Source organism: Mycteria americana, chromosome 1 (assembly GCF_035582795.1).
Source record: "Mycteria americana isolate JAX WOST 10 ecotype Jacksonville Zoo and Gardens chromosome 1, USCA_MyAme_1.0, whole genome shotgun sequence".
In the NCBI taxonomy this organism is placed as follows: Eukaryota; Metazoa; Chordata; class Aves; order Ciconiiformes; family Ciconiidae; genus Mycteria; species Mycteria americana.
This window is the reverse complement of record NC_134365.1, coordinates 122540277-122566390: the sequence shown is the minus strand read 5'-3', so window position 1 is coordinate 122566390 and position 26114 is coordinate 122540277. Positions and strand designations below refer to the sequence as shown.

The following is a 26114-nucleotide window of genomic DNA, read 5'->3' as shown; positions in this document are numbered from 1 at the left end:
CCCCCTTGTAGTTAATGTGAATGGCAAAACTAATGGGCCACTAATTACTCTGGAACCAATTTAGAGGAGAAACAGCAAGATGAAAGTAAGGAGCATCTTAACCAGGTCATGGTTAAGAGCAGGATCTGTCTGCTCACACTTCTCTTTACAGGTCTTTGCACTACACCAGAACTAACATAACCAGGAGATTTATATCTAACTTAAGATGCTTTTTAATATACAGACTAATTGTGGAGGTCCACTTACCTTTCTTTTTTAGGCAGCAGCAGCGTACAACAACTGCAATAAGAATGATCAGAAGAATAATACCAACAAATGAAAGCACGACTGCAAGTACAATAACCCATGTGCTTCTGCTGTCTTCACTGTAATCATTCTCTGTTAAATTAAATGGAGAAATATTGTACTATCAGAGCCTCAGAACATCCTTTTCAGAATATTTACCTTTTCTGTGAGACGCTGTTAACTGCTTGTTGATTATTTAACAGGGAGTCCATGTTTTCTGAATGACAGACTCTGTATTTGTGGATGGTGACCAAGAACTTAAAATGTTTCCAAATGCAAATTCTTGACTGCAATTGTAACTTTTCCCACAGCTACTTCTCTTCTGAAAAACACAGGGGTGCAATCTTCCAACCTAAACTTTATTTTGCAGATATGCTGGGCCTCCCAACATGCTTTGGAGACATCTGGGGTTGGGGAGAGGAGTTAAGATTCAATCTAGATGTCTATACTGCAGATATTAAATGTCTTGCCTAGCTGCTCTTGTCAGTGGAGAGAAAATAAGTATTTTGGGTTACAACTCATTTGGCCAAATGTGCATGTGTGTCCCTTTGTATAAGATGAAAAGCTCTGAAGAAACATACATTTCTCCCCACAGACCACAGCGATAGTCTTAGGTGACTAGTACAGATGGACAGTACATATCTAGCCTGTAGATACGATTTTCTGATGAATCTCATCTTGGGATTTCTCTCACTGATTTCAGCAGGTGTGTGGTTTTGGGACATACTTGGTAGGGCATCTGTTATCCATTTAAAAGAGCAGCGAATAGCAAAACTTGTAAAGAGTAGCACCACTTGGGAATATGCAGCTACTAACCCATCTTCACTACTGGCATTCTCACATTAACTTATTCCTTTGTCTTTGCGGTAATCTACAGAGTTAAATGAGGTGATTTCAAGATAATTCAGTATCTTGCTGAAATCGGTTGCTATGACCAAACAGTTTTCCTACAGAGCTCCCACGTACACAGAATTTTAAAAATACTCTGTGTTTCTCACACAGCTGGATGCACAAGGAAGGTATCGGTTCTGATTGTCACATCATCCTGCCCTTTGGTGTTGACCAAATATTTCAGAAGCATCTCTAATTTGACTACCCTTTGAAAAGCAGCCCCAAAGTCATTTTGGCAGAGTTTAGAAACAAACTTCCAATGCAAATTACAGGTGTGAGACACATCCAAACTTGACAAAACTCATTCTGTTGCACTGAGTTTATGATTTATTGTCATTTCCTCGTTAGAGGTCCCAGTTAATGACTGCATGGCCACGTTTAGCTGACAGCCTCTGGAAAAGGTACCACAGCAATGTAAGCAACTGGTGGCTGCGCAGTGTCAGGGCTATGCCCCTGATGTGTGAACCAGAGTATCTGCTGGTTTACCTATGGCAGAGAATAAAGAAGTAAATCCTTTCTATCTACAAACTTGCCTGGGCATATGTTTGGGGTTTGGAGGTTTCAGACTGCAAAGATACAGGACCAGAGCCTCCTACAAGGCTTGAACCTCTGTTAGGAGTCTGTATTCTCCAAAGCTCAGGTCATTATGATTAAGCAATTTGTTTCACTCTTCTCTAATCCTAATGCTCAGTCAGCATGTTTTTAATTTCTTCTGACCATTAGAAAAAACAAGCACTCAGTAATCTGCAAACTAGTAGTTAATTCTGTAGGCTGTAATCAGTTGTGATCACAATTGATGATAAACTTGTTCATAATATTTTTATCTAGAAGTACTGCAACAAATATCTAAACAAAATTTTATCATATTTTGTTCCATAAAGCATGCCACACAGGGATTTCAAGTTGCCTAAAATATGAAAGACAGCTATTTAGCTATAGGGGAAAGCCTAACCTTAGTGTGAAGGGAGGAGCTAAACACACCTGCACTGGCTCATAGCTGCAGGCTGACTGCCACACCAAGGTATTTTGCTCCCTGTCAGGTTCAGGTTACACGCCGAAAGAGTATCTATAGAGCTGAAGCGAAAAGGACATGATACAACACAAACACTCCCGGCACTTCAACATTGTAGTTTCTCCCCAGTTTTGGAGGATCCAGAAAGAAAATGGAGCTGGGACCAGCAGGTATGAATGCAGGAGCTGCCAGCTCAACACGCAAGTAGGGGTGCAAGAAAGGGGCACTAAAGCATGAGGGCATTAAACTCCTTTTAACCCCATTAGCAAATCCACACCAAGTTACATGAGGTGCTTAGTGTAGAAAAAGCCACTTCGTAATTCTATGGGGCCCATCCTCTGCTGCTATCCTGACCTCTGGCTCCTCCAAAGATGCCCAAAAATTTACTTGGGCAAAGTACCTGCAGGAAAGGGGATTTTCCCTGGCACATGCTGGTGACCAAGGAGAAATGAGAGACTGGAAAAAGCTGCACATCACTTCTTGGACACTTTGGAGCTTTCTGGCTAACTTAAAAAGCAAAGGAAGATCAGGCTAGTGGCACGTTCCCTATCTTCATTTCTGCAGGCCAAAGGCCACATGAAGTCAACACTGAGGCCACAGAGTTTGGGCCCAGCTCAGGGACTCTGCCAGGGACCCCATTTCCCAATAACAGCTCTGTAAATGCACCGGCTGGGATCACTCCGTAGGAGTTCCCAAATCTGGGCCTCAGCCAAACACCACTGTGAGTGGTGAGGTACCTCTGGAGCAGGAGTGACTGACATAAAAAGGCACCACCTTGTATGGAAAGGTCTGAGATTAACACTGATCTAGAGGTGCAGGAAGGTAGGACATTCACTGACCAGGAGATGGCTGGCTGAAGAGGGCTCAGATTTTTGGTTGCAATTCTTGTGAATGGACAGGTATTGCTTGTGAGAGACACGGAGGAATTAAATTCTTCAAGCTTTTAAGTGAAGGCTGAAATTGATATTACAGTAGTTTTGGGAAGGACTCCTTAGATGTTTGAAGCTAGTTGTATTCTTTCCTGACAACAGCTAGCTAAGGCTGAGTCTGTACATGAAAAGTCAGACAAGCTCTGAGATTTCAAATGTGATATATACATTATATATCTTCCTCTGTCGTAAATGCCATGTCTTTATTTCATTCTAATAATTTAAAGACTTCATATTCTCATATCCTGACAAATTTCAAGTGTCTGCTGCTGCACAATGATTTTTCCAAAGAGAAATGAATGATGGTCCTATACAATCACTAATTATACAATAATTTTGCTTCATGACATCCGTTTTTCTCCTCTTCTGATTTACAATGAGTAGCTATGGAAACTGAGGGTGGATACCGCAGTACTTCACAAATGAGTAGGCAGGGGAATCTATTAATTTCCTCAGGATAGTTCTATTTTGCTTAGTCAGTAATTAGGAGCAATCTGACTACAAAAAAGTCATATTAAGAATGGTGAAATGACCTTTTTCAACTGCATTACCAAGCAAGTGCTTCTGAAAAAGGCTTGCTAATAATGACTCATACTTAAAATAAAAGGCACAGTTATTAAACCTCCTCTTTTGTTTATATGTCAAAACTTCTACACCAAACCCCTCATCAATCCAGTATAAGAATGTCTTTGTACGTGCCGTGTTCACCCCTTACAGAAGAAGAATCAGTTCATCAAGAGAAGCTGTCATCATGATTATAGAAGTTCACAATGCACACCACATCAGGAAAAGAAACGTAGATTCGAGGCCCTACTCTGTACAGAGGACAGCTGGGGATGCTTAGACCCACTGCAAAAAAACTCCATATAACCTATGCATTTCCCATACCACAGGATAAGGCTAATAAAAGGGATGTCACTGTAGGGTGGACTATGTCACCATAGGTGGCAGTGTACCTATATCCAGCAACTTCAGCTCCCTGCCATGCAATTAGTGCTTCAAGTTTAGTTTGTCTTGAGACTCCTCTACCTTACAGTTGAGACACTTGGCTAGTCGTAACAGAGAAATTGTCTGGTATTGTCACCCTTATCTGCATTAAACACTGCTAACCCACAGGGAGATATTTCCTCTTACTTGCTCTTATTGTGTTACGGTTTAGAAAAGAAAAAAGTTTTTCATAGGATTCTGTTAGATTATGAGGCAGATCTGTAGTGATAGTCCCACTTGCTTTGTTCCATGCTGGCAGCACAGATCAGATAAAATCACCCTTTTCCTGATAAACCTCCTAATACTGTGAATGTGTTAAATTATGGAATTTATTTTCATAGTATGTCAGTGAGGCCAAAGATTAGCAGCATTACAAAAAATGTTGACAATGTTAGCGAAAATATTTAGGGTTATCAAAGGTCTAACTGTTCTTGAGAGATTTGCTCAACATCCATGCTTAGTTTAAAGTGACCTTGAATTTCCTTAAATAAAAGGCAATAAAAAGCAACCAAATGCACTATCCAAAGAATCCCACATATGTTGCTGCAGGACAAATTTTACCTTCCTCTAAGACGTGAAAGGGACCATACCACGAAGAGGAAAGGAGGCCCAATGGCTCTTTGATCTAAGTAGACTTTGGGAAAAATTCCATGATACACAGCTTCTCTTGATGACTTGATTCTTGCTCTGTAATGGGTGAATACACTATGTACAAAGACGTTCTTATAGTAGATTGATGATAGGTATATGGTATAGAAGTTCATACATACAAATGCTACCATCTGCAATTAGGTGCCAGCCTCAGTGCAGCCCTGGGGATGTTACCACCATACTACAACAGCTCCATTACATCTGATAACAGCTCATAGAGAGAACTTTCTATTTGCATCTGAAGTGCTAGTACAGAATCTGTTCTAGGTTGTGTGTGGAAACTGGGAGTAAAATCCAGGGTTTTTTTCCAAGTCAGTGGTAAAGCTGGTATTGAATATTACGGACAACAATTTCACCTGAGGGTTTGGCTTTGAGTAAATGAGGTCTAACAAATTATGTTCATATGGCAGGCATGGCCTAATCAAAGATATTTAACATCTAAATTCATTAGATGTTTACTTGGTCAAGGAGCAAAGGCCAGTTTTCTTAGCAATGAATCCATAGTAGGAGTCGGTGGCAGGTGTACTGCTTCGTTTGTCTTGCTCAGTCCTAAGTTGCAATTTGTGGTTCATTAGACTTGTACCAGTCCTCTCACAGATGTGAATTTAACCCTACCTATGTATCATGTATGTATGTGACGAATGGGTCTTAATTCTATCACCTTTGCACATCTCATAGTATTTCATTTGCAAATAAGACTTTTCAAAATAAAACAAAGCAAAACAAAACAAAAAGCACAGTTCTGAGAAAATAGTATAGGCAAAGTACAACAAACATTCACTCACCTATAGTAGAGTTGACAAAAATAACAGTTACAGTTGCATTCTGAGGGTTAGGGAGTGCTTCTATGTCAGCTAAACAGGTCAAAATCTCAGTGGCCGTCGGAGTCAAAGTTAGGATGCTCAGGGCATTGTGGAGGTCATTAGATCCTTGACTTTGCTGGGTAACATACCTCGACTTATCAATGAAAGAGTCATTTGTCATCCAGGTAATGTCTGGAGCTGGAGCCCATCCTAAGGCTTCACAAACAATTTCAACCGTTTTGTTCTCTTTTACTGTTAAGGTGCTATTTTTGATGAATAAAGATCCATTAACTGTAGGAGGGAAAACATGTTTTGTTCCTTCAGAATATTTGGCTGCATTGCTTTCCTTCTGATAGTTTTAAATCTTATCTAGCTACCCAGAATTAGCTATGCCTTGAGATATGAATTTAAAAACAATCATTATTTTAGCACAGATATACCATATGCATGATATAAACATGCAGATATTGCAACTTCACGGACACATTGTCCAGTGTGTCTAAAGCACAAGTCTCTGCTTTCAGTACCTTTCCAATAAAAAGCAGGAAATTATACTTTTTAGCCATCCTGATATATTTCCAGCTGAAGGACAACATAATGAAATAACAGAGTTTCTCTCTAAATTTTAAGTATGCTTGGGTTTTATCAGGAAAGGTTTACGGGTAGATGATGAGATGTTCTCATTGTGTGAGCATCTCTTTGACAAATACATAGTATCTGGTGATTAGATCTTGCTTTACTGGCTGCACTCTGTCACTATTGCTGCTTCAGAGAGGAGGAAGAGGTCTCATACACAGGGACTTGATACACAGGAACTTTTTGTTCCTTGGAAACGGTAGCATGCAGCAGCAATCATATGAAGGGTATTGCTTTGTGTCTCAAGAGCTTTACTTCTACATGCCATTAAATCAAACTCAAAGAAGCTGGATGCATACTGAGTCAGAAATCAGGAGGGAGATCTGCCCTAAAGACAGCAGAAGGTTCATGTACAAAGATGTGCATATGGGGTAATGCATACTGTTTCTAGCCAAAAGATCATTTTTGACTGACTGCTAGTGGGCCTGATATAGCCTTCAGGCATATTATACAATCCAATAAAGAATAAGAGATGTAACAGAAAAAAACAAGGGCAGTTCAAACCTTTGTTCATGGCACTCTGAATGTGACTCTGAAACCTGCTTTGACAGGAAAATTAAGACAAGGAGGACAGGAGGCAAAGGATGGTAAATGAGAGCATGTACTCCTTTGCAGGGATAATTTGGGCAATCCATCAGAGGATTCCTTTAAGTGCAGTATAATAAAATAGCTTTGTATTGATGGCTATACACACCTTGAACAGAAAGAAATGCAAAGCTGCTCTCACTAGGTTGCTGGGTGCTGCATTCAATTTTTCCAGAGTCACTAAGCTGTGTGTTGTGGATGATCAGCTCTGAGGTAAACCCATTGCCACTGGTATAATTTTGAGACGTGAAGCGGTCTGATGTTTCAACAGCTCCTTGAGGATTGATGACAGTGAGGACAGGATTTCCATTGGACAGCCAAATGAGAATTACCCATCCTGCTGACACAGTGCAATTAAAGCGGGCTTCTGAACCAGCAAGGACTGTTGCATTAGTAGGGCCATTTATAATAGAGTAACAAAAGCCAAGACCTGGAAGGAAGAAAAAAACACAGTCTGTAAATACATATACAACACCACCACCAAAGGCCTTTGACTTAATTTTTACTGCCAGCAATTTAAGGCTAAAAAGCTAGGTGCCCTGGTTCAAATAGTATTATTCACTAGGCACACTGGGGTATTAAGCACTTAGTCATGTATCAGGAAAGGCAGTTGATTCAGCTGAGCTGGCACTTCACTTCTGACAGTTGTCAGTATCTGATACTTTCAGGAAAAGATTATTGTCTCATTTGCTATAACGCCTGTCAGTAAGTAGTTAAAAGATATGTATGCTGAATTGAAATTGCAACTGAGTAATGTTAATCCCACAGCAGTAAACAGTGGTCAAATGCTACATTGCTATAATGGAGCCCCAAGCCAATCATTACAAACCCAAGAAGTACAGGTTTATATAGATTAAAAGATTTTAACCAGTTCAGAGATGGATATGTACAATCTAATCTTTCAGCTCCAGCTTAGATTAAATAGTTTTCTTTAAAGATGCATTTGATTTTTGGTCTCTCCTCCCCCCACTCCAAAATCACCTTTCTCTTTTCAGTGATTCACTAAAAAGCTGACTTACCATTTTCCTGAAAGAAAAAAGTTCCACTTATAAATAGGAAAATACATGAGTTCTCTAGACTTTAAATAAATAAAGGAGTACGTAACTGGTCCCTTTTCCATACCTCAGACTGCCACTGATTTTTTGCAGCCCCAGCATATATCCTTCCATGCTCTTTCCCCTATTTATCTCCCTCTTCCCTTATTTCTCATGCATGCATCACATACATGCTTCCCCAGCTTCTCAGGCTTTCTGTTAGCCAGAGCTGCTGTAATTCATGAGTTTTTCTCCTTAAAAGGTAGTATGAATTTTGGCTACTATTTTTCAGAACCAGAAGCTCATTTCTAATGAAGGCATTCTGTTTTCCTTTTCTCCTCAACAGATCCAGGGCCTCCCATTGCCCTCAGAGGAATGAATGTGCAGCTGTTGCCCAGGCAGATGGTGGATCCCCTGCACGTGGGAAGGCAGAAGCACTTGCTTCTACCACGCAGAAAGTGAAGGAAGGATGAAGGCAGAGACCTTTTTTTCAAAGCAGCAGCTGTGACTTGATTCCCTGAAATAGCTAGGGGAAATGGGTGCTATTTTGAAGGTGGGCACATCCTGAAGTATTTCTCAGAGACAGAACATCATATACCCTAGTCTTCATGAGGGACAAAACTTCAAACTGTAAGAACAACCCAGATTATTTGGCTGATGTCTTAGGGAACAGGAATTAGGAAAACAGTGTTGCGTGAAATTAGGAACCTGCTTCTCTGGGTCTTTGTTCTTTGTGAATCCCTTTGGATTTTGGCTCAGTTCCCCAGAGCACGCTATGTCCACGTGCAGTAGAGCAACGGCAGAGGTACTATAGATGCCTTTCAAGGAGGAGTAGCTGACCAAATGGCCATAGAGTAATTCAGGTTGGAAGTGACCTTGGGAGGTCTCCAATCCAGCCCCCCTGATAAAGCAGAATCAGTTCTGAGGTTGGACCTGGTTGCTCACAGCTTTATCCAGTCGGGGCTTGAAAACCTCCCAAGGATGGAGACTGTACAGCTTCTCTGGGCAACCTGCTCCACTGCCTGACTGTCCTCATGGGAAAAAGCTTTTCTTTTTGTCCACTCTGAACCTCTTTGGTTTCAACATATGCCTGTTGTCTCTTGTTCTCTTGCCATTCACTGATGTGAAGAGCCTAGCTCCATTTTCTTGACAACCTCCTTGGAAGTACTGACAGGCTGCCACATTAGAGACCCCGCCACCATCTCTTCTTCAGGCTGAACAAGCCCTGCTCCATCAGCTGCTCCTCACGGGGCAAGTGCTCCAGCCCATTACCATCTTGGTGGCCCTCTACTGAACTCGCTCCAGTTTATCAATGTCTTTCCTGTATTGGGGAGCCCAAAATGGTACGCTCTCATAAACCACTTGCTTGACTAAGTCAGTGCCACCCACAGCCCTGCTGGTTGCAGGTGGAGTGGAGGGAGAGGGAGAGGACTGCCATTGCAGGCTCTGCTGTCACCGAGGTTCATCTCAGAGGACTGCCCGTGCTCTGCACTCATCCCACCGGGCACAGCTCTTTCTCATCCCACACAGCTGCTTTCACCTATCTCTAAGCTCAGGTCTGCTCCCTTTTGGCCTAGTGCTTACCTGCAGCTCACTGTGACGGAGTTGCTCTTTGATGGGGGCATTGAAAGGTTTCAGTGGCAAGGGACCTCAGGAAACTGCTAGCCCAACTCTCTGCTCCAAGCAGAGCTAACTTCACAGTTAGGACATTTGCACAGGGCCTTGTCAAGTCAAACTTTTAATATCTTCAAGGATGGAGATTTCACAAGCTCTCTGCAGACCAAGCAGTCCTGCCAGTGAGATCTACCCCACCAGTGACTTTTTTGTCACTTACTGGGAAACATTCAAGCTGAGGAAGCACCAGGACTGCCAGTGCTACCCCTCACAATTCAAGCTGTAGTCTGCGTAATTACAGCAATTAGATACTACGGTCCATAGCAGTCTAATTAAAACCCCGTGTCTGCAAATTTGGCCTGAGCATAAGTGTTCAATTATTTTCCAGGAGAAAGAAAGTCTGAAATGGCCATTACTCCCTTGCTAAGAGTATTCAGGACAATGAAGTGATTTTTAAAGGTTTCATTCAACCTAGGTTTTGTACATTTTAGGTAGTTTATTCATTAATGGATTAATTATAAATTATTGAAAAATTCATTTTTCATTCAGTCAATAGCTGACCTGAGTAGCAGAGAATATGCTGTATTGTTTCACACAAAAGAGATGTTTGATAGTTGTATAAATGGAAACAGAGCCCAATCTCAGTTACAACATTGCAACCAGAGTCTCGGTGAACGCACCCGGGGCATAGGGTCTGTAATGTCATTGCTCCATTGTCAACATCATTTTCTAATTCCCAGCTCACATTTAATCCTAGGCAGTGTATAGCCAACCTGGTTTGTGCCAAGAGTTGTTCTTTAATATAAATAACTCCTCTCCTTCCTCCCACCCGCCACATGTATTTACAGACAAGAGCCTTTTCATTCTTTGTTTTGCAGGATTATACAAACCTAGCTCTCCCTGGTTCTTTGTATGATTGACTCTGAGTTCTCTCCTGTTTACAAAAACCTTTACAAAAATTTTCCACCTTCCTGGGTTATGTTACCTCTGCCATGCACCTCATTCTCCATAGTATATCTGTGTGTGAGCAATAAAACATTAAATGAAAAGCAAACTTCACTTCCACTGATAGTTAATAAAGCCAGATAAGATACAGTAAAGCATATTTCTACTCAACTTAAATGGCTCATTTTTTCCCAGCAGCATTTATTGAAAGCTCTCTTCAGACTTGTAAAGGTGAACTGAAATGCTTTAAAACATGAAACAGCTTGAAGACGAACTCAGCTGTCAAACCTATGTGCACACCTTAATACGTTGCTTTATAAAGTTAACCCAACAAAATGCCTAAAAGCCATTTTCTCTCTTTTCTGTTTGTCACTTTCTGAATGTTAGGGATTGGCCACATGTCTATTAATGGCATTTACAGAGCTATGGGTTTTCTAATGAACGTGTACTGATGAAGTGCATTCGAGTGAGACCAGTTGTCATGTAATATGGCCCTCTTCCCTGATCCTCAACATCCACTTGTCATGATTTCTCTTCATAACTTATATTTACCAGGGTTGAGACACTGTCCTAAGCTCAAATGTGTCTTTGAATTGTCTATTTTTGCTTGACTCATATTGTAGCCAGCCTTTACAACACTACTCCCTGTACATCTGTGGTGTCTATAACATGTTCATGTGCTGAGTTTTTGATTTTTACACTTTGTTTGACTTCTTCCTGATTGGTTGAAGAGGACATAAACAGCTACTATGATGACAGACACAGCCATGAACAAACTTCCTTAGAGTTAACACCAAAATGCATTTAGTTGCTCATGAAACAGGAGCTGCGGTACTTATCCACACTGCTCCTCTTAATGCAAACTGATCTCTATGCATTTGTAATTTATTTCTATGCCTGTGCAAACACTTTACTTTCGTAAGGAGCCGTGATTTGCCATGGCTCTAAATAAATGATGCGGCTTTCAGTACACTGCTAGCTGTTAATTAATCATTTGCTATGAGATCATGTCTGTAAGTTCTGTTATTGTCTTGTAATTTATCCCTAAACATGAATAATCGGTGATCATTGGCTCTAAAAATACATGGCTAATATTGCTTTTATTTTCTTCAGACAGTCAGGACAGTATAGGCAGGTAGGTATGAGTTATTCCTTCACGTATCTAATATAATAATTTTTTATCAGTCCATAGGTATGGTAGGATCTACATCTTCTTCCACCAACCATATCTGCTGGAACAATAGATGGTCTTTCACTGACTTCTGTGAGCTAGGGAACAGGTCCATAAGCCCTGTATGGGGATCCTGTGGGTGGCAGGAGAACTGAGGAATGGGACATAGCTCAACCTTGCCTCCATTTAGATCTCAGTAAAGCCCCAGCACAACCAAAAAATTAGCTTCATGAGCCTCTCCACCTGCTGCCAAAACATTTTTGGTGGTTTTAACTTTGCCTCTTTATCTTTTTGCTTTTATTTTTTATCCTGCAATAGCACATGGAGACCTGAACCAACAGTGCGTTCCATTGTCCAGCCCACGTACAAACACTGATAAAGTAACTCGCATAAGGTCAAAGAGGACATTCATGACAGAAATGGGATCTAAACCCAGTTACCACTGCTTTAAGCCAGTGCTGTAAGTCCTTTTGCTGGGCCTTGCTTTTTGCACTAAGGAGAAAATTTTAGTGCTATTTTAATTTGCATACTGCTTAAAAAATACTTTGCAGATGGTTGCTTTTAGACAAATTAAGGCCTCAGGCTAGATTGTCATTGCACTTTACAGGAACTACGTGTTTGGCTCTTAACAGCTGGTTTAACTTCTGCTTCCCCACATACAACCAGTGAGAAATCTCATCACGCAGGCAAATATCATCTTTGCAACAGGGAAATGTTAGGCTGTCTTCACGATATTGCATTACCCCCTGATTTTTGAAGAAGAAAGCTGAGTTAGGACACCTTCTTTGAGGCACATCACTAAATGTTTATAAAGCAGTCACCAGTGGTGAAAGTTTGCTTAAACTGGTAAGTATTTATGGTATTTCAGTTGCTCAGTCCCTCCCAACAGCATGCAGAGTATATAATAACTCTTTTATGAGCTGTTTATTCCTTCCTCTGTCACACAAATTCACTGCCACATCACTGGGGGTTTTGAAGAAACAAAAACGCATCTCATTCCCTGGACGACGCCTGTACTGAGGGAACCTCATTTGCCAAAGAACTGCCCTTACCCTTCGTCACCGATATTTTTTCTTCTCCGCTTGAAATAACTCTAAAGGACCACCTTTTCATGCTGAAGGTTTCAGCAACAAGGGCATCAAGGCATGGCTACCTTCTTTTCCTTCCCTCCTCTACTCTGCTGACTCTGCCTTTCCTCTTTTATAAGTGACCTATTGGATGCAGCACAGTGAAGGACAGGATGGACTTATCCTTTTGCCATAATGATTCCTTTTTTTTCAGCCTCATTATTGTTTTTCAAAATGATCTCTCCCGCTATACCCGTATCCCTCTTCCATAAACCCTGCCTTTTATCCTTCAGTTTTTGTGTCTAGTCTCTGTCTTCCTCCCTTCCTTCTCTGCTATTTCTGTTTGGATTTCTACATTTTTTTCCTCCCAGTCTGTTTTAAATTCCTTTTTATTTTCATCCTTTCTTTAGCCTCTTGCTCACCCCACCTTGTCTTCTGCCTTCCCTGCTTCATTGCTGGCCCACTGCTCTAGCAACAGCTCTGCAATAAATTGTTTTGGATTTGGTAAGATTTTTCTTCAGCACATCTCAAGTTTATTTCAAAAACCGACAACTCTGAAGCTGAGCTTTTTGAAAACCAGAATTTCTACCCACCTGCCTACAAACCTCTCCACAGCCCCCAAGTGTGTCTTCCCATCTCTTCTCTTACTCACTGTTTGACAGCTGTTGCTTGCAGCCTCTCCTGGCTCTGCTGCTGGACTACTCCTCCTCTCCTCCTGCACTGTCACTTGCCTCTAGTGGTGAGGGTCCCGAGGCTGGGAGCACCGCAGCAGCACCACCACGAATATCCTGGCAGCAGGCTGGGACCCTGCACTGCATGTCGGCCCTGTGGTCTGCAATATTATTGCTGCCAAAGGGCATGCTGTGCCCATCCACAGGGATGCTCAAACTGGCTGTGCCATGCACCCATCTCAGCAGCCTAGGCACACCACCCAGCCTTGTGACTCCTGATATCCTGAGAGCAGCAATACGTCTTTCAAGAGCAACACTTGACTCTCCACAACACACTTTTTCTCTCTGCTTTGGGGTGTGCTCCCATGGCTGCCCCACACAGTGTGGGCAACACATGCTGCTCCAGTACAGCTTGCAGGTGGGGCAATAAAACACCCATTGCCAGGGTGCTTGACTAAAAGCATTAGTGAAGGGTAAAAGAAATCCTCTAAAACACGTAGTACTCTGCTCTGGATGCTTAGGAAGACAGTGCAAGAAACAGAAAAAAAAAAAATCGAGGCTTCTTTGTTATAACTTCTCAGTGTCCAAAAATAAGAGATCTAGGGAATTCCTGAGCCAATGATTGCATCTGCACCTATGGATGTACCGTCTATGATATCTGTTTCTAGCTTTTTTCAGCCTGTTTATAATTTGGTATCCCCCATATCAAGTGGCCATGAACTTTACTATTTATTACATACTGTGAGGAAAAGTACATTCTTTGGTTTGCCTTAAACATTCATTCTGATAGTTTTACTGGCTGCCACTAGTTCTTTTTGTTATGAGAAATTGTGAATAACAATTTCACCATTCACCTCCATATAATTAATTCTTTTAATAAACCTTTACTATTTCTTCTTTTTCACAAGCAGAAAAATATCCCAGTCTAATGAAGGCCTCTGCGTACCTTTGATCACCTCTGTCACACTTTATACCTTTCTCAGACCTAATATGTCCTTTTGAAATGGAAGGGCTAACAAAACACCCAGTATTCAAGAAATAAGCTTTCTGTGGATTTATATAATGCCAGGTTTCATTGTATTTCCCTTGCTGAAGACACTAAGTGGTGAAATTTTCTCTCCTTTTCAGCAATTTACTCTCTTTCCAAGATATCTGTTCTTTTTCCCCACTAGACATCTTCAGTTAAGTGATGCTTTGCATCAAATGTTTTCTGCTCCTTTATTACTTACTTGGCATCGTGACATTTTCCAGCAAATCTTCCTAGTCTCTTTTTGGATTTGGCTTCCCTAAGTAATTCTGCACCACCTGCAAAGTCTGCCACCTCACAGTTCACTCCTCTTCACTAGGTTGTTTAAGAGCTTGTTGAATACCACACATCCCTGTGCAACTCCACTGGGAACACCACTCTGCTCAGAAAACTCAACATTTATTCCTGCATTGTGTTTCCTTTCCCCAATTATTAAGCCATGACAATACTTTCCCTCTCATCCCACTGCAGCTCCCTCCTTTCAGAGCCTGTTAAAACCCCAGCTAGACTATAATAAAAAAAAAATCAGCCTTGTCTCCGTTACCCAACTAGTCACTTTATATTCACATTTTCTTTAAAGCTCTGCCACCAAGATAGATACCTTTTATCTGTATTCACTTTGAAACTCAGGCATGTGAAGTGTAAATTGGAGGCAAACTAGCAAAATGTTAATTTGCATATATTTCTGGAAGCAAAATCAGCTGCTGATATCGAGTTCTCTACAGATGCCCCCTCAAAAGCAGTCCCAAACAGACAGGAGGAAGATGAGCACAAGTAGAAGGAGAAATAAGTGGGACATCCCTGCTCCCTGGAAGTGAGAGAGGGCAGCCTCCCCATCTCCTCCTCACCCCATCCACTGCTCACTCCTGCATACTGAAGCCCACTCTAAGACATCAGATCATTCAGGCTTGAAATGCAAATTTAACCATTTCAAACAGTTTAAATAATCCCGCTCTGGGACTGACTGTTCAATCTGATATCACCAGTAACTGCCATTTACACAGCTTTAAAATTAGTTCACACATTTTGTCCACGGTGGCTCATTTCACGGGTTATGAATGTGCCTTACCTGGTAGCAATGCAGTTAAGATGAGAGGAAGTAAAATGAGTTTCAGGAACCTCTCCATTGGAGCATTCTCTCCTGGTCCCTAAGGCAGAAAGCCACCAGCGGTCACTGCATACTTGAGAAGAAGCTGAAGGACAGAACTTATCGAGAAACTCGGTAATGAGCTGCTGCTTTGCGTCCTGTGATAAAATGTGACTTTATGTGACCTGTATTAGCAACAAGGGGAGAAGATTAAATGAGGGAGGGTTTGGAAGGAGAGCAGTATCTTTTCTCAAAACAACTGTTTCAAAAGAAGTAGAGGAACTTTCTTCAGCAGAAAAACCTGCCCTACGGACCTTGCATCTCTTGCGCCCTTAGTCCCTCCTGGCTATTACAACACTACTGCTTCAGGATTGACTGTGTCAGGGGAGCTCCATCTGCATCATTAAAGTTAATCATGAGCAGCTGGGAAAAAATTATTCTCTAAGCTGCTCGCAATTGCATGTGTATTGTGGATGTGCTGTCCGTGCCACTGGCGGCGTCCTGGCAGCCTAATGAACGCTGTGCTCCATCACTTACTGTCATGCAGGGCAACTGTGCAGGGCGCCAGCTGCTCCCCTGGGATTGGAGGGGAGCAGACCTCTGTATGGAGGGGTTGTTACCCCCCCTCGGGAAACTGTTGCCTCCTCGTGTCAGGCAGCCTTCGGGAGAGGAAGTGGGAATATATCCCAATGCGCCGCTACACTCAAAAAGTTTGTTTTGATGTTTTTCTGTGTGCTTTACTCCAAAACTAGGATTCCTATTCATACATTTCCAGGCAGAGCCTGGTACCATCATTGCTGCAGCGGTCCTGTCAGGCCCTTGCTGAACAGGGACCACTGCGGCCAGGAGGAACGGCTCCTGCCACCCTGGCCTCTCCGCCCCACCTGCCTTGGGGCAAGGATGAGAAACACCAAATCTCCTCCTAGCTCCCCAGACTGAGCGCTCGAAAGGCTGCTAGTGCAAAGAGGGTCCCCAGAATTATTTCTCTGAACCTGAGAGTGCCTCTCACACCCCAAAATAAAATACCACCAGCTCTCCACCATGGTCAGAGATAAGATACAGAGCTTGGGTGGGAGCCAGCACCTTACTTCTGCATTTTCTGCTTTTCCAGCATTTGTGATTCACTTGTGTGATATTATTCTCCTCCCCCTCAAAATATGTGGGAGAGAGTTTGACTGCGCTGCTTGGTTTACAAACTTCTCAGCTGGGAAATTAAAACTTGCCTTCATGAAAGAGACACAGGACAGATGATGTGGTTTTGTGGCCAGCCCAAATTTCTTGTCAGGAAAGTGTTTTTTATTTCAGGGCTGTTCTTTATGGCAGCTCTGTGCACTGCATAAATATTAGTATCACCACAGAGACACAGTGAGTTTCCTGTAACAAGCATACTTTTTTAACTGCCCTTTTGCTAAAACTGAAACCACACCGAGGCACAAAACACAAAAGCCCTGGCCTAGCTGTTTTGCTGCCCTTAAGCGAGCACTTCATTTCGCAGTTTTGTGTGAAGACCCTGCATTAATTCCCAGCAGGGCTTTTGTGAAAGCAGCAGTTGTGGGATGGCACAGGGGTGGGTGGCAGTGCCTCTCACAGTGTGCCTGTGTGGCAGGAATGCCCCACACCCAGACCTGCCCTGCCTGCTGCACCACTGCAACCAACAAAAACCATTGTTGCTGTCTTTCCAAACATGTTCAGCTGCGGCATCAAGCTATACCAGAGCTCTGTTCACTGCTCAGTGCTTTAAGCAGGGGGTCTCGCTGAGTTTACTGCAGCAGTTGTGACCTGACTGGCTCAGCTGGCAACTTGCTCTGCGTTTTCCCATTTTACAAGTTTTCAGTTTACCTTGTGAACTTAAGGGACAGCCCTGTCAACTAATCACCATTTTAAGCAGAACCTGTGGGCTGATTTCTTCATCTGCATGTTGGGAGGGGGGCTAGTTTGTAGGCTGGTTTGGGTTTGCCCAGTGCATTTTGAAAGGTTTTGGGTTTTTTTCACTTCCATGTTTCATGTGTAGAGGAGTCCCCAGCAGGCAGGTGGGGCAGGAGGATCGCCATGGACAGCTTGGAGGGATTTCCCCTTGCTCTGTCACCGTGATAGTTCTCAGCACGTACACAAATCAGTCAGTAATTTTCAAGAGTTAGTATTATCTGTCGTATGAAGTGAAACAGCCCAAGTAAACCACCAGGAAACAAATCCAAAAGTCAGGGCCGTGTCCTTTTCCAGGAAGCTGTGATCCCAGGCAGGATCTACAGGTCTGGAGAGGACCCCGCCGGCCAGGGCAGCAGCCTTTATATCTCCACTTACAAACTCAGCTGCACCAACACAAGCTGAGCTGAGCGAAGTTTTATGGAGAAGAATAAACTTGCCAGAATCTTACCCCCACATTCAGGCCAAAATCAGTAAATACCTTGGGGTGAAGTAAAATAAGATGGGAAAGGAAGTGATCTATAACATTTTGTTTTACTTTTTGTTTCAAAATGGACTTTCAAAGGGCCAGGAAATATTACCCAATCCCCAGATGAAACGGGATATTTTGGCCGATGATGAATTACGTACCTGGGGTTTGGCCTGAGCTGCTTTTCACCTTCTCCACAGGTGCGCAGGGTGACTCGCATCGCCAGCGCTGCCGTGCGTGGCTCTGAGCCTACTCCCTCCCGCATCCGCACCAGAGGCAAGGGGATAATACCGGTAATATCACCCTAAAGGAGTGGCAGCCGGATATGGCCTGGCACAGAGAGGGGCTCAGATGCTTTGGACACCCTGCGATGCAGGGGACACCCGCCCCAAAGGCTGGGGAGCACAGCAGGAGATGGGGGTTGCAAAACGCCCCTGCTTACCCCACTGCCGCCGGCCCAGGGCAGGCTTCCCCGCTGAGGCAGGAGCAGGGGAGAGGGTTAAATTATCTTTCAGCCGCCAAGCTCCTTCTGCTGGGAAGTGAATAATGGCTCTGGAGAAGTTACCTGGATCACTTCCCCGGCGCCGAGAGGGTGTCTCCCACCGCTTTCCCTTTGATGACAGGCCCGCTCGCACCCTCTGCCCGGAGGACACAGGAGGAGGCCGGCCGCGTTGAAAGCGCGGAGCCCCGGGCCAGCACTCACCTCCTCGCCCCAGGGAAACCTCCCTCAGGTGGCGGGGCCGGCTGCCTGAGGTGCCGGGGGAAGGAGCACTGACCTCTGCCGCCTCTCAGCTGCCGGGCCGCGGGGCAGGAGCCCGCCTTGACATTGTCCCCACGATATGGTGAGGTAAGGATTGCCTCTCCCCTTCCCCCCGCCCAAATACGCCTATCGCTGTGTTAATATTTAACCGGTTCTGCAGGAGGAAGTAAGGCACAGGTGATGACACACACGCGGGAGCAAACTTCACGCCGTCCCCACCTGCAAAGCTGGATGGGCGCCGCCGCCTGACATCTTGGCAGAGGGCAGCCGCATCGCCTTGCCAGGATGCGACAGGAGGCACAGGATTTATTTTTCCCGGTTTATAACTGCACAGGTGAGTGTGTCGGTGCCCCGCACCAAGGCTGGAGCTCGTCCCGCTGTTACAGTGCTGCAGGCAACATGGCAGAGAGCAGAAGTGCCCACCCATGGGCCCTGCGCCAGCTGTGCCCTCACCAACGGGTGCTGTCACCCACAGCTGGGAGCGTCGGGGTCCATCAGCAGCCCCTGACAAGGTGAAAGACTGAGCCAAGGCCAGGGTCCATCCAGGGGGTCCAGTCAGGAGCTGAAGGAGACGGGGCCAAGGACAGGGCTGGAGACAAGGCCACAACATGGCACCAACGGGCCCATCCAGGGGACAGGGCCAGAGGCAGGGACAGGGCAGGCTGAGGCATCGCTGGGGCAGGTGCCAATGGCCCCGGGTTGCTGACATGGGGTTCTGGGCCTCGGGCAGCGTGATGGAGCCCCGGGGGGGCTGATGTGGGCCTGGGGCAGGGTGGGGGAGCGCCAGGGGGCTGCCGAGGGAGGGTCAGGCCTGCTGGTGCCCTCAGAGCCCTGGCAAAATGGGCCCTTACTGTGAAGTGCAACGGGTGTGAAAACTGAATTGGTTTTCCATCTTTAATGGAAAATACAGTCCCCAAGTGGTTTATTTTTCCTTTTTTATTTTCATATTCCTGTCCCCTTTTCAGTTTTTATTTTGGGGAATTTTTTATGTTACTTCAGGAAAATGTTTGTTAAATCATTTCATTTAATTCTGAAATATTTTGTGTTTGTTTGCTCAGTTAAATCACACCTTTTCCTGCCACTTTGACAATGTGTGTGTTCACCAAAGCTGTCGTATGCCTCATGAGAGATGCTCTTTCAATGGCTGCAGCCTTTGTTTTCCTCTGAGACCTAAACAGCATCCTTCGCATTACGCCGTTGTTGGTCAGTGAGTTCAACTGATGTGACACATCAGGAGATTTTTATGATGAGTCCATCTGCCGGGAAGCTTAAATCATAAAGAAAGGACATATAACTTTCCTGAACTATATTTCCTACTAAGCAAGGTAACAGTTCTAACAAGTAGAAATTAATGCCACACTGACTCAAAATGAAAAGGTTCAGTTCAGCAAAGGGAAATGAAACAGTCTGTTTGGGGAATTCTGATCAATTTCCAAAATGAAATTTCAAAAACTTTGCTTTATTAGAAAAAAAAATCACCCTGACTTGATTAAAAAAAAAAAAGCTATGAAGCCTGCAGAAAGTTTTTTGACCAGTTGTAATTTTTTTCTTTTTGCTTCCTTGCTTTTCCAAACATCTCTTTTTTTTTTTTTAAGTCTAAAATCTCACACTCTTGTTCAACCAACAGCCCTACTTTCATAACAGTATTCTTGAAATACCTTCTATGTATAGTTTGATTTCCATCCAAATAAAGCTAGAGGAAGAAAAAGGAAAACATCTAATAAGCAGATTCCATTTCTGGTTGTCGAAGTAGAAAAAGTGCAGAAAGTTAAAATGGATTGACTGGATTTTCAGCTTGATTTAGTAAACATAACTCTTTGTAAAAATGCTTTGGAGAGGATAATAACTGCTTTAAAAACTTTTACAAAACTATCATTTGGCACTACTGAGAAGAGATTGGCTCTGTCATCTTTGTAATTGCTCTTCAGGTAGATTTAAGCTGCTATTAGATCACCCCTTAACCTCTTCTCTGCCCAACTAAAGCCTTGCTCCCTCAGCATCTCCTCACCAGTGCTGTACTCTAGACCCTTTTCCACTTGATGTCCTGCCACTGGACCCTCTCTAGCTTCTCTGCATCCAACTTGAACTGAGGGGCACAAAACCGCACACAGATTTCCAGATCTGTCTAGTAGAGGAGAATAATAGTTTCTCTGAATTTGCTGGCAACACTTCTCTGAATGTGATCTAGTACATGGTTTGCCATATTTGCGATGAGAAGGCATTGTTGGCTTGTATTTACCCTGGTGTTCATTTCACCCAGGTCTCAAGAAATTTTCTCAAGATATCAAGATTTCTACCCACTGTCACTTAGGTGGTACCACTGCAGCCTGTACCTCAAGGCTGTTGCATCTGATGTGCAGAACTGTGCTTCTTCATGCTGGATTTCAAGATGTTTCTGTTGGCCTAATCCTCAAGCTTATCAATGCCCCTTTGGATGTCATGTTGCTACAGCTGTTGTTATAACACTAGCTAATCACAGGCTGATCAGCTATCACTTTACCACACTGCAGTCTGTCATGGTCTGTGGATTAGCCATATCCTTAAACGTGTACGTACATAAAGATGCATACACCACTCTGCTGGCCCCAGTTGCAGAGATTTAATTCCCATCCCCTCAACGTAGAGAGGACAGGTTGAAGCCCACAGCGGGAATTGGGTGCGTTGTGGCCTAGAGCATCCACTGTGTTTACATCCTGCTCTGGATCTGACCCCAGTGGGAGTCATCAGGAGAGCACCTGTCACCTCCACCCACACACTCGCTGTCTTGGCTTCATCAGCTGAAATCGTCCTGGGTGAATGTCGTGCACAGTGACTGGATTCAAATGTCCTTTGTTTTTCCTGGGGCTGCTTAGGCAACCAACACATGTATTAATATTTTATTAATTATTTCTCACTGCCCTTCTTAGTTCCTTCCGTACTTTGACTTTCCTAATGAACTGTGATATTGTGGTGAATATAACATTGGCATTGGTTAAGATGTGCGTGGAATAAGACATGACACAGCACGGTAAAGTGTCCGAATCCACAACCGCTGAGAACATCGTGCACGTACAAGACTACCCATGCTCATGACTGTTCAAAAGATCAGGTCCTAAGTTTGCCAGCCTGATGCAAATGGAAAATCATTTTGTGAATCATCAGCCTGCATACCAGGCAGATTCCTACCTCCTACTCCAGTTTCTCTAGACACTTCTTTCCAATTCTTCCTTTTTCTTCTGCCTGTGAGTAGGAGGATTTTTGCCCATTTCCCCCCCCCCCCAACCCTTCCAAACTCTTTTTTCCGCACCATATAATTTCTTCTGTATGGTGTGTAGACAGTGTAAACTGCTGGAGCAACCCTCAACATTTTTTGTTCTAGGGTGTGTTAGTCTGAAACATATGTCTATACAGCTTGCTGTGCAAACCCACGTGAGAAGCTCCAAGTGAAATGGACTTTCTGAGAGTCACTTAGTGAAGCCTTCTGTCATTGTCATTGTGGCTGTAAGTGTAATTTGTTTTTTTTTCTCACAGGAGAATTGGACAAATTGTCATGATGGAAAATGAAGAGCATTTAGACACCTTCATTTGTAAATTACTTCTAATGAGTCAGAATGCAGCATGGGAAATCACCAGTCCCTACACTTCCATGCTGTACGTTAGTTTATTTAGCTGAGTCAAAGAAAATATGAACAGAGGATGCGAGCATTAAAATAGCAAAGAAGCACTTCTTACAACATTAAAGCTGATTTGAGGTCAGTGCTAGAAATAGGAATAAAATTCTTCATTTCCCCATGGAAAATGGCTTGAAAGGGGGTTTGAACAATACAAAGACTTTGAGAAGTGGCTCCCTATTAGAAAATAAATGTTATTAATAAATAAATGATGTGTAGATGTGGCACTTAGGGACATGGTTTAGTGGTGGACTTGGCAGTGTTAGGTTTACAGTTGGACTCAATGATCTTAAAGGTCTTTTCCAATCTAAATGATTCTATGATTCTATGAATCTGTCTTGACACCTGCAGGACACTTCTCTCTAGTAGCTCATCAGGCCAAGGAGACGCTAAGACATAACTTTTCCAACTCTGCTTCCCTTTTTTTTCCTCTTTCTATGCTCTTACACCTTTCCTCTACTGTTTGCCAAAATATTTGGTGCTCTGAAAGGCATGTTTCTCATTCAAAACAGATTTTATTAGTGTTAGCTATAGAGTGAGATACACAGTGAGATACACAGATCCCTCTCCTTCTCTCACAAGCTTTAGTTTTTAAAATCTTTTAATTAATCTGTTAATATATTGAAGACTCATCACAGTTTTAAGCTTCAATTCACATTTCTCCTTAATCAGGTCTGAAATGCACTAGAGGAAAAGCTCTAGAAATAACAGGGCCGTGCCATTTCCTCTTTCTATTACTTTTGTGACTGTTGAGATACATTTTTCCCCACCTTGTTTCCACTTGGTAGGGTGTGAGAACTCCAGAGACCCATTTCTGCTTTCAACATCAAGCACAGTGAAGACTCAGTGCAATCTGGGGTCCTTGCTGTCTAATATATATACATATATATATATATATTTATGTGAAAAATTAGGATACCCCAAATATCCCTCTGTTGCTAAAACAATAGTGCAATGTTTGTCTCCATATTTTAAAAAAAAACCCTCAGTTTGTAAAAAATGGTTTGCTGAGTGAACAAAAAAGAATTACTGGACAGATATATTAATTATCTGAAAGATACTGATGGTATCCTGTGATGTCCCCATTGAATAGCTGACATGACACAAAGTGGGGCTGTGGGGCAGTTCCAGAGGAGCTGCAATCCTTATGAATACCAGTGACCACACACAGCATGCAGAACCCCCTCCTCAGATACTGCTAGCCAGCTAAGACACAGGCATCTATCCTAAACTATTTATCAAGGATTTTTTCTGTAGTCATTAAAGATATAAAAGCACTAACAGATGATGCTTCACCAGTCCTGATATGAGGGTCTAAGGCAGCCAAGATTTGCCACCCTTTGGTTAGGCCTGCCTCATTATTTTGACTACAGTGTAGTCTGAAAGACTGGGTTAGACTGGATGTGCTGTTTTAAGCTGCAAAAGTTATCTGGGACCAATCACACCAGCAGAAGATCTTTCATATTGATCTGAGGAATCCTGTTTTATCTCCTTCCTAGGAAGGCAGGTCATCTTTGTCTTGACCTAAAGATTCACAAAGTGATGCTACCATGAATCAAGGCCTGGGTAAATCCTCAAAAATCTTATAACACCAATATAGCTCATCTGATTTTTTTTGTTCAGAGTTTTTTCTTCAGTGTTCTCTTGCTGGTTATTATAAAGCCATAACTCTGTGAAGAATTGCTGTGGGCCCTTAATGAGGAGAGCTTTGGATATAATCTTCTTCCAGACTTTCACACATAGGAGGCCACAGGATTAAACACTTTGTTTGCATGAATATCCTTGCAGTTTTTATTTGGCATTAATAAATCTGCACAGCTGGCATGTAGTTCTCCAGTACTTTCCTGCCCATAACTCTTTCTGAACCGCATTCCATGTTTCCCCTTTGGCAGGTGCATTCCTCCTCTCCAGCACTGAAATCGGTAATGACTTGTAGCTGGTAAAATGAAAATGTCATAATTCAGGGAATGTAGATGAAGACATTCATCATGGAGTCCAGGCAACAATAAGTAAGTAAGAAAGTTTATCACAGAATGGAAGAAGATGCAGCTTTGGTGCTGTTAGGCGGAGTGTAAATCTAAGAAGGAAATTTTTAGTTCTTTCTGATACATCAGTTTCCCTGGCAACATTTTCTTTAGCTTTAGAAATGTTTTGTCTCTGGTCCAAACAGTTAGCTTAATTGCTCTGGTTATCATTCAGTTTATTCTAAGGAACTTTTCAGTGTATGATAGCGTGCCAAGAAAATGTAAACATTGTCCTCTACAATCATTATAAACACTATTACATTTTTCATTATTGCTTAGGGTCATGATTTTAGACTCCCTCCTGAGCTTTATATGTGCAGCCAGATTCTTCAAGGAGTTCAGGCAAAGTGCAAATCTATCCAGAGTTCCTTTAAAACTGGTGCGCTCAACACCTATCAGCCAGTACATGGTAAGTCCAGCTCTGGACATGTCAGATGAACAGTGCACAAGCCTTGTCAGTGATATGCACATACAAGCACTATGCCCAGGGCTCCAAATCCCACAGGACTTCCCGAATAATGCCAGGAAAACTACCATGGGAGTATGAAATTATGCCCCTTTTCTTTCTTTCCTGATGATTTTGCAAGGTTGCTAGTTATGGGAAACGTTAATACTTACACCTCTGAAAATAGAATATTAATGAATATTCCCTAAGCGACCTGCAGGCGTCATCCAAACTGACACCGCAATGATGGCAGAGCAGATTATCACCATAAAAGTAGGCATTGTATTGGAAGAGCTGTGTCTTTTTTGCATTTTCATGAAATACATCCTTGTGACTGACGTCTTACTCCTCCTTTTGGGCATTCAGTTAAGATCACAAGTAGAAATGACAGGACTTTTTTCTTAGAAATAAATACTTCCTATGCACTGTATCTGTGATACGGAGTCTGTGACTGAAAGCTGCCCTTTTGCAGTAAAAGAACATAAATCCCTGGCAGAGATGGTTTCAGATATTCAACTTCTCTTTACATGGCAGAGTAATGGAAGTGCCCATGATCACTGCTTTATTTTGGCTTTCTCTTACAGAGGAGCAATAAAATTTATTTTTATATTCAGCTATTTCCTTTGCCACACTCATAAAAAATAAGATTCCCTAAAAGCTTAGGGAACTGGTGAGTACTGAAAGATCTCAAGAATACAGTGAAGACTGATATCTTTGTAGGCTAAAGTTTCCAGTCTCCTCTTCTCCCCTATCCCGTGCAGCCCTTTCTTCAGTAAAGTTGGAGAAGGTGATATCGCTCAGTTACTGTGGCCTCCAGCAGCAAACCTCCTGCCACTTGACTTATACCTGCAAGGCATGCAGGGTTTGGCCTCGGCATAAGGGGATGGGATCCCCAAAATGGACTGGGGGAGCAGGTGAGCACAGAGGTGCATCTCACACCCTCGCCCTCAGCACCGAGCTCTCCCTGCCAGCAACAAGCACTGCTATTCTGCCGCCTCCTCACCCCCAGCAGGAGCAAGCTGCATTACGCACGCACACTGCAACTCACTCCTACTCCTGCCTCCTGGCTCAGCTCACTCTTCTTTTTAATTCCCCTGTTGAACCTTTACTAGGAGAAGCACATGTAAAAGCTGCAGGTCCCTTTATGTGCTGGAGTCAAACATTTACTTACAACTGCTGTTCCAGCAATAACAATTAAATTAAACATGAAGGGAATATTGCTGCCTGGAAGATCTACAAGCTGGAGGTGTAAATCACACCACATAACTAATTTATGACATTCTGCGCCTACAGCTGTACGCTGATGGTTTGTAAGTGTAAGGGTGGCTGTGATTTCTAAGTGCTTTTGGTGACAAAAGAATAGGAAGCTGATTACACAGGCCTCCATCCCTGCACCCAAAGTCATAAATTAAATGAGGTCAGGTTAGGTCAGTAGCTGAACGCAAAGG

The 26114-nt window shown here is 43.1% G+C and overlaps 1 protein-coding gene across 1 annotated transcript in view; it reads right to left on the bottom strand.

The window, feature by feature from the left end:
- Window positions 1-15435, bottom strand: part of IGSF5 (immunoglobulin superfamily member 5) — a 29992-nt gene extending 14557 nt beyond the window's left edge. Inside the window, exons 1-4 of the mRNA XM_075491862.1 lie at window positions 15378-15435; window positions 6889-7209; window positions 5541-5849; window positions 247-378 (exon numbers count right to left, since the gene is read on the bottom strand). Of these exons, the coding sequence (XP_075347977.1) occupies window positions 247-378; window positions 5541-5849; window positions 6889-7209; window positions 15378-15435 (820 nt within the window). The remainder of the gene's footprint in view (window positions 1-246; window positions 379-5540; window positions 5850-6888; window positions 7210-15377) is intronic.
- Window positions 15436-26114: the final 10679 nt, after the last annotated feature.